This window comes from Trachemys scripta, chromosome 1 (assembly GCF_013100865.1).
Source record: "Trachemys scripta elegans isolate TJP31775 chromosome 1, CAS_Tse_1.0, whole genome shotgun sequence".
Lineage (NCBI taxonomy): Eukaryota > Metazoa > Chordata > Testudines > Emydidae > Trachemys > Trachemys scripta.
In genome coordinates, this window is record NC_048298.1 from 330182832 (window position 1) to 330193646 (window position 10815).

General features: G+C 46.2%; 1 protein-coding gene across 1 annotated transcript in view; it reads right to left on the reverse strand.

Annotated features, from left to right (window-relative positions):
* USP35 (ubiquitin specific peptidase 35) overlaps positions 1–10408 on the reverse strand; it is a 35603-nt gene extending 25195 nt beyond the window's left edge. The window contains exons 1-3 of the mRNA XM_034759086.1: positions 9716–10408; positions 7168–7303; positions 2392–2521 (exon numbers count right to left, since the gene is read on the reverse strand). Of these exons, the coding sequence (XP_034614977.1) occupies positions 2392–2521; positions 7168–7303; positions 9716–10397 (948 nt within the window). The 5' untranslated portion in view covers positions 10398–10408. The remainder of the gene's footprint in view (positions 1–2391; positions 2522–7167; positions 7304–9715) is intronic.
* Positions 10409–10815: the final 407 nt, after the last annotated feature.

Consider the following 10815-nt stretch of genomic DNA (forward strand, 5'->3'; position numbering starts at 1 on the left):
CATTGCCCTGCCCCCAGTAGCCAGTTGTGGGCACCCGCTGTGTCTCTCCACCCACCACGACCATGAGCTCTTTGGGGCAGAGACTCTCTATTGCACATGTGTAGTGTGCCTCGCCCAATCTCCCATCAGGGCTGCCACAATGCCAAGATGAGTTGAGCTCCTCAGATGGGAGGCACTAAACAAGTGCAAAGCGATGTTACATTTTCTAAATTAATCCTCACTTTCTTTGCCATGATGTTTCAAATGTCTTTAGCCCCTCAGACAAATCACTGGAGGCTGTGCGTTGAAAGCAGAGGGCTAGTAACCATATCCTCCTCTTTCAAGATCGGCATCTCACAAGATAACAGGCAAAAAATGCCAACACTCCCGAAGCTGATCTATAACCCATTGCTTCCACAATCCCAGCAGCTAAACGCATCACAAGCCAATTTTAAATGGCTGTCGGGTCAGTTTCTAATGGATTAACATCGGAAGGAAAGAAGAACAAAAGCAGCACCAGGAGAAATAATAGTGCCTTCCATGGCTGATTCTCCAAGGTAGGTAAGTATTGTCCCTGTGATGCTGCACTCCATATATTTATGGAAATATGCTTCTGAGTATGAATATAATGTAACTGGAGTATTCTTTATGCATAAGGTCTCTTGTAAGGTATCATTACAAAGCTTATAATCTACTGAGTGTGTTCATCCTATTTGTATGTATGTATCGTTCTTGTATCTAAAACTAGAAATATGAAGTATTACTCTGAAGTCCTATTGTAATTATGCAAAGTGTGGGTTATTAATAGTGGCTTGGAATCTTGATGGCTCCCATTAACTAGGACAATTGGTTGTGAATGGCTCTGTTTACTTGCAAAACTTCCTGGGTACGTGCTGGCCAGCCTTGGAAGAATGGAGACTAGGGGTCTCACAGGACATGTGACCATGTCACATGATACTGGAATCCATCTTAAACCTGGTGCTTTTCCATTTAGAAGGAGGGGTGGGAACCCAGAAAGAAACAAAGGATTCCCACCTTGTGCCAAAGCTATAAAAGGGGGTGGAACAGAACAAAGGGGTCCCAGTCATGTGGAATCCCCTGCTTTTCACCTAAGATGCCTGCTGGAACTAACAAGGTCTGTACCGGAAAAAAGATTGGGCCCAAACTAGGAAGGAGTCTAATCTGTGAAAGAAGCTTATTGGAACATCTCTGAGGGTGAGATTTACTTGTACTCAGTTTCTTAATGTGTTAGGCTTTAGACTTGCGTGTATTGTTTTATTTTGCTTGGTAACTTACTTTGTTCTGTCTGTTATTACTTGAAACCACTTAAATCCTACTTTTTATACTTAATAAAATCACGTTTGTTTATTAATAAACCCAGAATAAGTGATTAATACCTGGGGGAGCAAACAGCTGTGCATCTCTCTCTATCAGTGTTATAGAGGGCGGACAATTTATGAGCTTACCCGGTATAAGCTTTATACAGAGTAAAACGGATTTATTTTGGGTTTGGATCCCATTGGGAGCTGGGTGTCTGCGTGCTGAAGACAGGAGCACTCGCTAAGTTGTTTTCAGTTAAGTCAGCAGCTTTGGGGATGTGGTTCAGATCTTGGGTCTGTGTTGTAGCAGGTTAGCGTATTTGGCTCAATAAGACAGGGTTCTGAAGTCCCAAGCTGGCAGGGAAAACGGGCTCAGAGGTAGTCTCAGCACCTCAGGTGACAGTCCCAAGGGGGTCTCTGTGACCAAACCCGTCACAGTCCCCCATCGTACAAATGGGGAGCCTGAGGCAGAGAGATGCAGGGGTAATATTTTCTAAAGTGGCCATTGATTTTGGGTACCCAACTTGAGACACCCAGGGCCTGATTTTCATACTGCGCTGAGCATTCGCCACAGCAGTTAAAGTCAGTGGGAGCTCCAGATGCTTGGCACTTCTGAAAATCAGGTCCTAAGTGTCTCAAGTTGGGCCCTCCAGCAATGAGGTATCCAAAATCCACAGTCATTTTAGAGGTGGCTGGAATTGACTTGTCTGAGGAAACACGTTGAGCCAATGAGAATCAGGCAACGAACTCCTGCCTCCCAGTCTCCTGCTCTAACAACTAGGCCACTTCTATATATCTATTGTATGTGGGGGCAAGAACTGCTAGCTAGAAAGCCATACAAGGCAGATTCCAGGCTACCAGTTCTGTAGATAGTAAGGTAAGGTGGTTACAAACTCCAGTGGGTACAAGCCACTAGCACAGCTCCAATGCACCAAATATCCAGTTCTATGGTGACCCCTTTAATCACCTGGTTGCAGCACTAATGTCAATATACGTCTCAGTCAAATTTGATCAAAAGGCAGGACAGAGAAGCTCCAGTTCTAAGAGGGAAGGAGAGACTCTGGCTGCAGCCATGTCTGAAGGGCACACTGACCTTTTCAATTTTCAAAAGAGTGACTTCAATCAAGATGCTGAACTTTTTCACTGCAGCCAAACCCTTCAGTAGAGCGATGATCCATTTGTCGATGTTCTTCCCTAGGGGCCAAGAGACCCAGTCAATCATCCTACAATAGAAAACAAATATGTGGAATAATGACTTAATATATGCATTATAAAATCCATGATGTCCCGGACAACCCCGTCACCTCCAAAATCCTATCCAGGAGCTTGGGACAACCCAAAAAGAAACGGCCCCCAAATAAATCATCCCATGTTTTACACTAAGCCCAGTGACTGCTGGATTAGGATTTTGGTAATTCAGGCCTCGTCTACACTGGGCGGGGAGGGGTCGATCTAAGATACACAACTTCAGCTACGAGAATAGCATAGCTGAAGTCGACGTATCTTAGATTAACATAGAATCACTTACTTCGCGTCCTCGCAGCATGGGATCGACAGCCGCCGCTCCCCTGTTGACTTTGCTTCCGCCTCTCACCGAGCTGGAGTTCAGCAGTCGACGGGAGAGCGATCGGGGATCGATTTATCGCGTCTACACTACACGCGATAAATCGATCCCTGATAGATCGATTGCTACCCGCAGATCTGGCAGGTAGTGTAGATGTACCCTCAGTCAGCACTACATAGGTTTTGTATCAGGCCTTCTTAACGGCTATTGAAGTGGAAGGGGAGTCTTTCCACTGGTGATTGCATAGAATCATAGAGTTAGAAGGGACTGCTAGGGTCATCTAGTCTAACCCCTGCCAAGATGCCGGATTTGTTGTGTCTAAACCATCTAGACAGATGGCTTCAGCCTCCTTTTGAAAACCTCTAGTGAAAGAGCTTCCACAACCTCCTTAGGCATCTGTTCCAATGTCCTGCTGTTCTTACGGTTAGGAAGTTTTTCCTGAGCTGGGTTTCAATGGATTTAGGATCAGCTTATAGTTAGGCTTGGCAGAATTTCAATATTTTTTATTATAATGTCAACAGATAATATCAATGTTTATCTTGAAGCATTTTTTTCTATTTTTAGCTATTTAATTGTGTATAGTTGCAGGAAATTATGTGGGGGCTCAGACTCTAATTATTTAATGACAGTATCTGTTGAGATTCAAAAAGTTAAAGCTTTACAATTGTTAGTGTTAAAACATCAATGGTCAATATCACATGTCAAAGTATACAGTGTAAATATCCTTAAATCAAACTCTAATCAATTCTCAGGCAGCATTTTTCGTGCTTTGCCTATTTGTAAATTTAGATTATTATCAAAGGAAATATTTTATCATCATTTGTGTGTGTTCATGAAACCATCTCGGGTTCAATGAGCTTTCATCCAATCACAGGCAGGTTTCCGATGGAACCCTGCATAGGTTCCTGGCAGGTGATGGGGAGTCCAGGTTTCCAGGTTCCACAGCTCTGGGGCAGCCCCATCATGGCAGAGTTTCCTGCCTTCCTGCCATGGAGCTGAGGAGCGCAGAAGCCCCCGCTCTAACTGGGCTCTGTCCCCATATTCACAACCTGGAGCCAAAAAAACCCCTGAGAGACCCCACTTGAGCAGCGGTGGAAGGGAGCAGAATCATGTTCATTTCAGTCAGTTGCCGCAGGTCCTGGGAACACATTTTGTTTCAGAAACACCACGTGTCTGTGGTTCTGAAATGAAATTTTTTGAAATTTCCCACGAACCAGAAATTCTAAGTTTCAGCCGGCTCTACATAGAACTCCACCTAGCTCTTAGACAGCGCTTTTCACCAGTAGACCTCAAAGCACTTTACCGAGGAGGTTGGTATTGTGATCCTCATTTTACAGATGGAATAAATATAATGCCACTGAAAGGTAGCCACATAAATACTTATGTGGACAGAGATAGAAACAATCCACCGAACTGCATTGTATAACCAGGGGAGCAAAAGTCCTTAGAGGTACTGAAGATCCAAGGACAATTTTTGCAAGAGGCATTTTTCTCCAATGTCCTTGGCCAAAATATCCCATTCCTCACTCCCCCCATAGCTGTTGTACTGTGTGCTGATTATCCCCTAGCTAGAACCTTCCCGCCCCAAAGGTGGCTGCCTTCACACATCACTGAAAGATTTTTTTATATGTAGGTAGTTTCTAAAGCATTCTGAGATGAAAGGGGCTGTATACACATGTAAACTATTACTGTATTTGCTATGTGTTGACCTAGATGGTTCCATGCACAAAAATAAAACCCCTTTATGTGACTTTCAAAGTAATTCCACTTTGAAGAAAGAATGATGTTAATGTAGCTCTCTGGAGCGCCATCAGTTTATAAACAGTCCACCAAAACTTCCGCCTGGCTCCTAAGTGAGCCTAATTACATTTCACGAGCTCTGCTTAATGTTTCGGTAGCAATGAGTAATCATTCATTGTAACAGAGGATTTTACAGGAAAGAGGCAATTGATTTTGCGATGGCTATTTTTGGAATCCGGAGCTCTTAGTGGAATTATCGATTAGAGTCCACAGCGGCATCTGGGATTAGCTCCCCATGAAAAGAAAGAAAGGACCACGGGGGTTGGAAACAGCACTGAAATACAGACGCGCTTTGACTTGGATCACTTTAGACTTTATGAAAACAAACCCCACCCCAGCAAGTCAAAGAGAATTTTGTGCAGGTGAAAGGGACGTATATGCAGAAGCCTCTTATTTATCCACAGTCCAGGTATAACGGCTATGCCAGTGAACAGTGCTAGATCCCGACATGTAGCCTGGGATGGAATGGACGCACCCGGCACTAAAACAGGCAGGGAAGGGGTTAATGCTCTGCATAGGGAGCCAGGGAGAAGACCAGCTCCACTTGAGGGTACCTGCTCAGCCTGCCCTTTATGGAGGAGTGTTTGTACTTGGGCTCATGAGAGCACACACTTAACCTGGAGGACAAGGTGGATGTGGGTATCAAAGGAAAGCAGGAAGTGGCCTCTCTGAGGAGCCCCCAGGATGAAGACTCTCCTAGGCCAACCTGCTCAAGGAACCTGGGAGAGGGAGGAGTTCTGGGACTTGGACACAGGCCTGCAGAGGAGGCTGGTGACCCCAGAGAGGAGACTATCCCAAGCCTGACCTTGAAGGACCTCCTCTAGAATGCCAGATGTTCATTCAGCCCTGTTCTCTAGCTCCTCTGGTCACTTAGGAGCTGGCTCTGTAAACCCTCATTCTTCCTGAGTAGCCCCACCCCCTGGTTAATGGGTGCTAAAGCGATTAGGGATCAAAGCCTCCACAGCTCATTCACTCCTTGGCATCTCCATTGAGTCTGCTAACAAGGGGGCTACCTCTTGTGTGACTCCAAGATCTGCACCGAGACTACCACCAATCACCATTAGACGGCAGCCAAGCACCATTAGATGGCAGCTAATTTCCATTTCACCAAGTTAGGGCACATTTGAACCACTGTCCTGCAGGAGAAAAAGGTCCTCTGGCTTTTTACCCATCCAGCCCCCCTTCGTTCCACTACTGGAGCAACCAAAAGAGATAGTTCTGCCATTCTAGGATAAAAGATGTACTTGGCTGTGCATTGAGTGGCTAAACCCTACTATGTAATCTGCAAACTAGAGGTTAAAACCATGTCCAGGCAACATACAGGGAAGTTCTACCCTTTCTTATTTTGAACCTTGGTTGCTGTAAGCCTTATGCTACATACAGAGTTTGGCTGAAGGGAGCCTGGAATCTATTTCAGGAATAAACACAGCTAGGAAGATGCATTTTTTTTTTCCCCCTTGTGCAACTGCTATTTAGCCGACCGGCCCAGATATAGGCAGATACCATAAGTGCTAATGCAAAGCTAGTACACTGGGTGAACGCTGGACATCAATTAGAGAGAGAATCTGACAGACCAGACAAGCACCCTTGCATGCAGGCCAGGGTCAGCAGGGGCTCAACTGCAGGCAGGAAATGGGAGACAGTACAACATTGGTTTCCCTTTATAACCTCTCTCAAGCTAGGTGGTTCTAATACATCCATCGGGGTGGGATCTGGGTGCTACACAGTATCTGAGCTATGTCACCAACTGATTACTATACAGCCCACCACCTTCTGTAGTTCCTCCGTGCTCCAGGCTTTCCAAGCATGTGGAGCTCCCCGTTCTATCGCTGTGACTTTCACAGGAGCTAAGGTAGAAGGGAGTTGCTGCTCCAGAAGCCAGTCAGTTGTGCCTTACTAGCCACCAACACCAGCATCTGTGATGCCCAAACCCTCCATAGGGAAAACAGCAGCTCTGAGTTCAGGCTGAAGCCATTTTCATAGCCAGGGTGCGAGCCAGGGATACGTCACCCAGTTAAATAAAGATCCAGTGAAAAAGCACCAGCAGTTGCACTCACCTTGGGCAAGATTTTCAGAAGTGCCTAGTGATTTTCAGTGCCTCCACTTCAGGTGCCCAGCTTGAGACACCTTAAACGGACTTGATTTTCAGAGGGCAGGTTCTCAGCACTTTCTGAAAATCAGGCCCTTTTAAGGTGTCTCAAGTGGGGAACCTAGAAATCACAAGTCCCTGTTGAAAATCTTGGTCCTTATTTCCAGAGTCCTGCATGCTTGGAGGGTAGTGAGGAGGAATAGCAAAATTCTCCTGTCCCCCACGCACCTCAAACGTTCACACTAGGACTGTACAGGATACCAGCAAAGAGCATTCTGCTCGTAAGTCTGAGCCCTGGGATGAAATTGCTAGGAAGGGTTGAATGTAGCTATTGGGCAGGTCTTTCTCTGGCCTGAGGATGCACAGCAAGAATCTTCCAGGACGTTCAGTCACCGGTACTTCCTCACATCTCCTACCTACTAATCGCGGTCATCATCTGCACATCCGTTATGCTGTCATCGTTGGTTAGGTTTCTTATGACACCATCCATGAGCTCTAGTGGAACGTACTGGACCACGCTGGCTAAGGCATTCGATGGAGCTTCCTGTTCCTCTGTAAGACATTAGTAAGTACAGACAGCATTAAAGCTGGAAATCGCTGGGAAATCCGGTTTACATTATCCTGTCTCTACTGCAAAGGTCGAATCCTTTCTAGCTACGCAAAGGGCCAGCTAGTGTAAATCAGCATAGCTCCATCGACTCAACTCTGATCTTTTCTGGGATGGGGCAGTTCCTATGTTCTTAACGGCACACAAGGCATGCGGTCGTGGCAGACACCATGTGTGTGTTTTGTGAGGCACACAGCTGAAAAAGGGGCAGGGATCACATGCAAATGAATGCTAGCCCCTGGAGTGTGCTATTGCTTTTCTAATAGCTGGCCAATTGGTCCCGACCCCTAGATCCCTATGCAAGCAAATTCCCTCTCTATGTTCGCTTTATACTACTCGTTCTCTACAACCTCCAATGGGACATGTGACACTCCACACCTCATATTCACCATAGTGATATGATTATGATGCATCTTGTACAAGATATGCCTTGTGACGTGTCTATGGAAAAGTTATAGTTGGCTGAATATGATTATCCTATTTGTATAAATGTATCATTTCTGTATCTGAAGTTATGAATATTAACTATGTATTTATATTTCAAATGTGCTTGCACCTGAGTAACACTCATAAAGCTTTACATACAGTCTGCGAGCACACTGTGAATGGCCTATTCAAGTTGCATGGCCCATCAACAAAGACAATGGGCCATGGGGAAAGCTTATGTTCATCTGATGAACTGTCCTGGGGACGCTTCAGTCATCCCGTGAACAATGGCTGCCGCAACTCATCGGGAGCACGCAAGGGCTTGTGACCAGATCACATGACACTGAACTCCATTTTCCTACCTGTATTTTTCCACAAACTGGGCTGGAAACTTGGCTTGGAACAAAGAGGTTCCCGCCATATGGAAGAAACTATAAAAGGGGGAAGAGACATCACCACGGGGCCTCATGCTCCATATCAGAGAACACCTGGAAACACTTGTGGAACAAAGACTGAACAGGGGAAGGGGGGTCCCAGGCAGGGAAGAAGGAAGCCTGCCTGTGCATGGAAGCTTGATGGACTGTTTATACTATCTAACAAGATGAGACACTGCTTGATTCAAACCCTATCTAGTGTATAAGACTTAGATTGCGATTTTGTTTATTTCTTAGGTAACCATTTTTGATCTGTTTGCTATCACTTATAAGCACTTGAAATCTATCTTTCTGTAGTTAATAAATCTATTTTATATTTTTACCCTAAACAGTGTGGTTTGCCTGAAGTGCAGGGAAAACCTCAGTTCAGTTAACAAAGGCTTGTGCATGGTCCTCTTCACATCAAGGGAGGGGTGGACTGGGTAATAAATTCATGCTGGTCAGGCTTTTGACCAGGGCAGGACGGTATAGCTCTGGGTCTTAGGCTGGGGAGCTGGAGATATTTTGGCTGGAGTCTCTCTGTTGTTGGTTCATGCAGTGGCTGGCAGAGCATTCATGAACACAGCTGGATGTGATCCCTGCCTGTGAATGTTTGTGTGAGGACAAGCTTGGAGGGCTTTGGAGCTTGTCACAATGTCACAATGTGAGAGGGCTCAGCAGTACCCCAGTTCCAGGTTGCACTCCAGGGTGGCCCGTCACAGGATGATCCCTGGATATTTACACCCGGGGGCATGCTTCAAGGCACAAGGCCAAGGGTGAGGTTCTAAAGCACCCAGGCAGAGAGGTGCCCAGCTCACACTGGAGTTTGTGGGAGTGGAGAATGGGCATTTACTGCTCACAGGGAATCAGGAGCCCCACTATGGGAATCTTTCCACTGGCTTTGCCTGTAGTTGAGTTGGGCACTATATCACTGTTTTACACCAGCACCCTGGTCAAATTTCAGCTTGCGTAATTAAAATTCTGCCTAAGTTTCTTCTGCAATCTCAACTGGATAATATATTCATCACTTCCTGGCCTAAACGATTGGGTAGGGTGGCTGTGGACTTCCTAAAACAACAAGGAGTCTGGTGGCACCTTAAAGACTAACAGATTTATTTGGGCATAAGCTTTCGTGGGTAAAAACCTCACTTCTTCAGATGCATAGAGTGGACTTACTGTTGCATGTCAGTAGCAGATGATGCCATTCCTATTCTATAGCCTATGCAGCTGTGTATCTGTTTTATTAAGTTCCTGAAATGCCAGATCTTTTAGGACAATGTAAAATGTAAGATAGGGGTCGGCAACCTGCGACACGCGGCCCATCAGGGTAATCCGCTGTTGGGCTGCGAGACATTGACCGTCCACAGGCATGGGCCCCCCGCAGCTCCCAGTGGCCGCGGTTCGCCATTCCCGGCCAATGGGAGCTACGGGAAGCATGCTGAAGGTTGCCAGCCCCTGATGTAAGACATTCTATTTCATTATTAGCACACGGCTGAAAACACACTGTACTGTTTTTACCTGTTGAAGAAATGATAGTAAAAAGCTCTTTCAAGGATGGCAGAATGGAGGAAGTCTGAGCTCTCCAGATCTTCTGCAACAGTCCGCTCACTTTGTTCACATGGTCTAGAAACTCCATGATGTCATCTTCTCCTTCTGAGATGCACTGGAATTGCCCGATGCACCTTATCAGCTGCTGGCAAAACAAAATCTGGTGTTTGCCTGTGGGAACACATTGAGGATGCAGGGATAAGAGCTTACTGATCTTAGCGCACTGCTTGGGCCCAGGCCGCTCGCAGACTTTGCGGAGCACTTCAATCCTCAGCAGGCTGAAAATGTCACTAGCTGACGGGCTCTCCAAGATGAACTGTAGTCCCAGGTGGATATAATCTAATACGTAAGGGCTCCTTTTCCCCGCAGGCCCGTAACCTTCCTGGAGGAGACTCAGGAGGAATCGGACGTTGAAGAACTCCTCGAACTCCTCCGGGTGGTAGTGGCCATAAACTTCCAAAACTTCTTTGCCGATCTCTCTCTTAAACTTGGTGTCACCCATGAGGTAGAGCTTGGTGGAGAGTTCTAGCATGGACCAGCACTGCTCGCTGTCCATGGGCTGCTTTATTGCCTCGATGACGCGTCTCACGAGCCCTTGTTTCACGTTGTTGGGGTAGGAAGACATCATCACAGCTTCTAGTATCTTGTCCATTTCTGCTTTCAGACTCTGAAACAGTGTGAAACAGCAGCACGTTAGTCCAGTTTTACTTTACCACCCAAAGCTACGGAGCACCCATGGCTCCCGCCGACTTCAGCAGGGATGGGGTTGTCTGCTCAGCACTTCTGAAAATCCAGCCACTTTTATTTAGGCGCCTAATTCTCGATTTCGGAGCAGCGTCGTCAGATTGTAAAATTTTAGCCTGTGTGCCTTCCCCGGCTCCCACTCCTCACCCTCCCATGTTATATAATATTACACTGAGAGAGTCCTATTAGAGGAGGAAACACCTTGATTGGTCCCTCTCCTAATATGCAGGGTGACAATCAAGCAATAAAGACACAACTCGGAGCTGATTCTGAGATACGGGGATGAGCCTCAGATTAGACAGGGCCAAATTGTATCACTAGAGCAG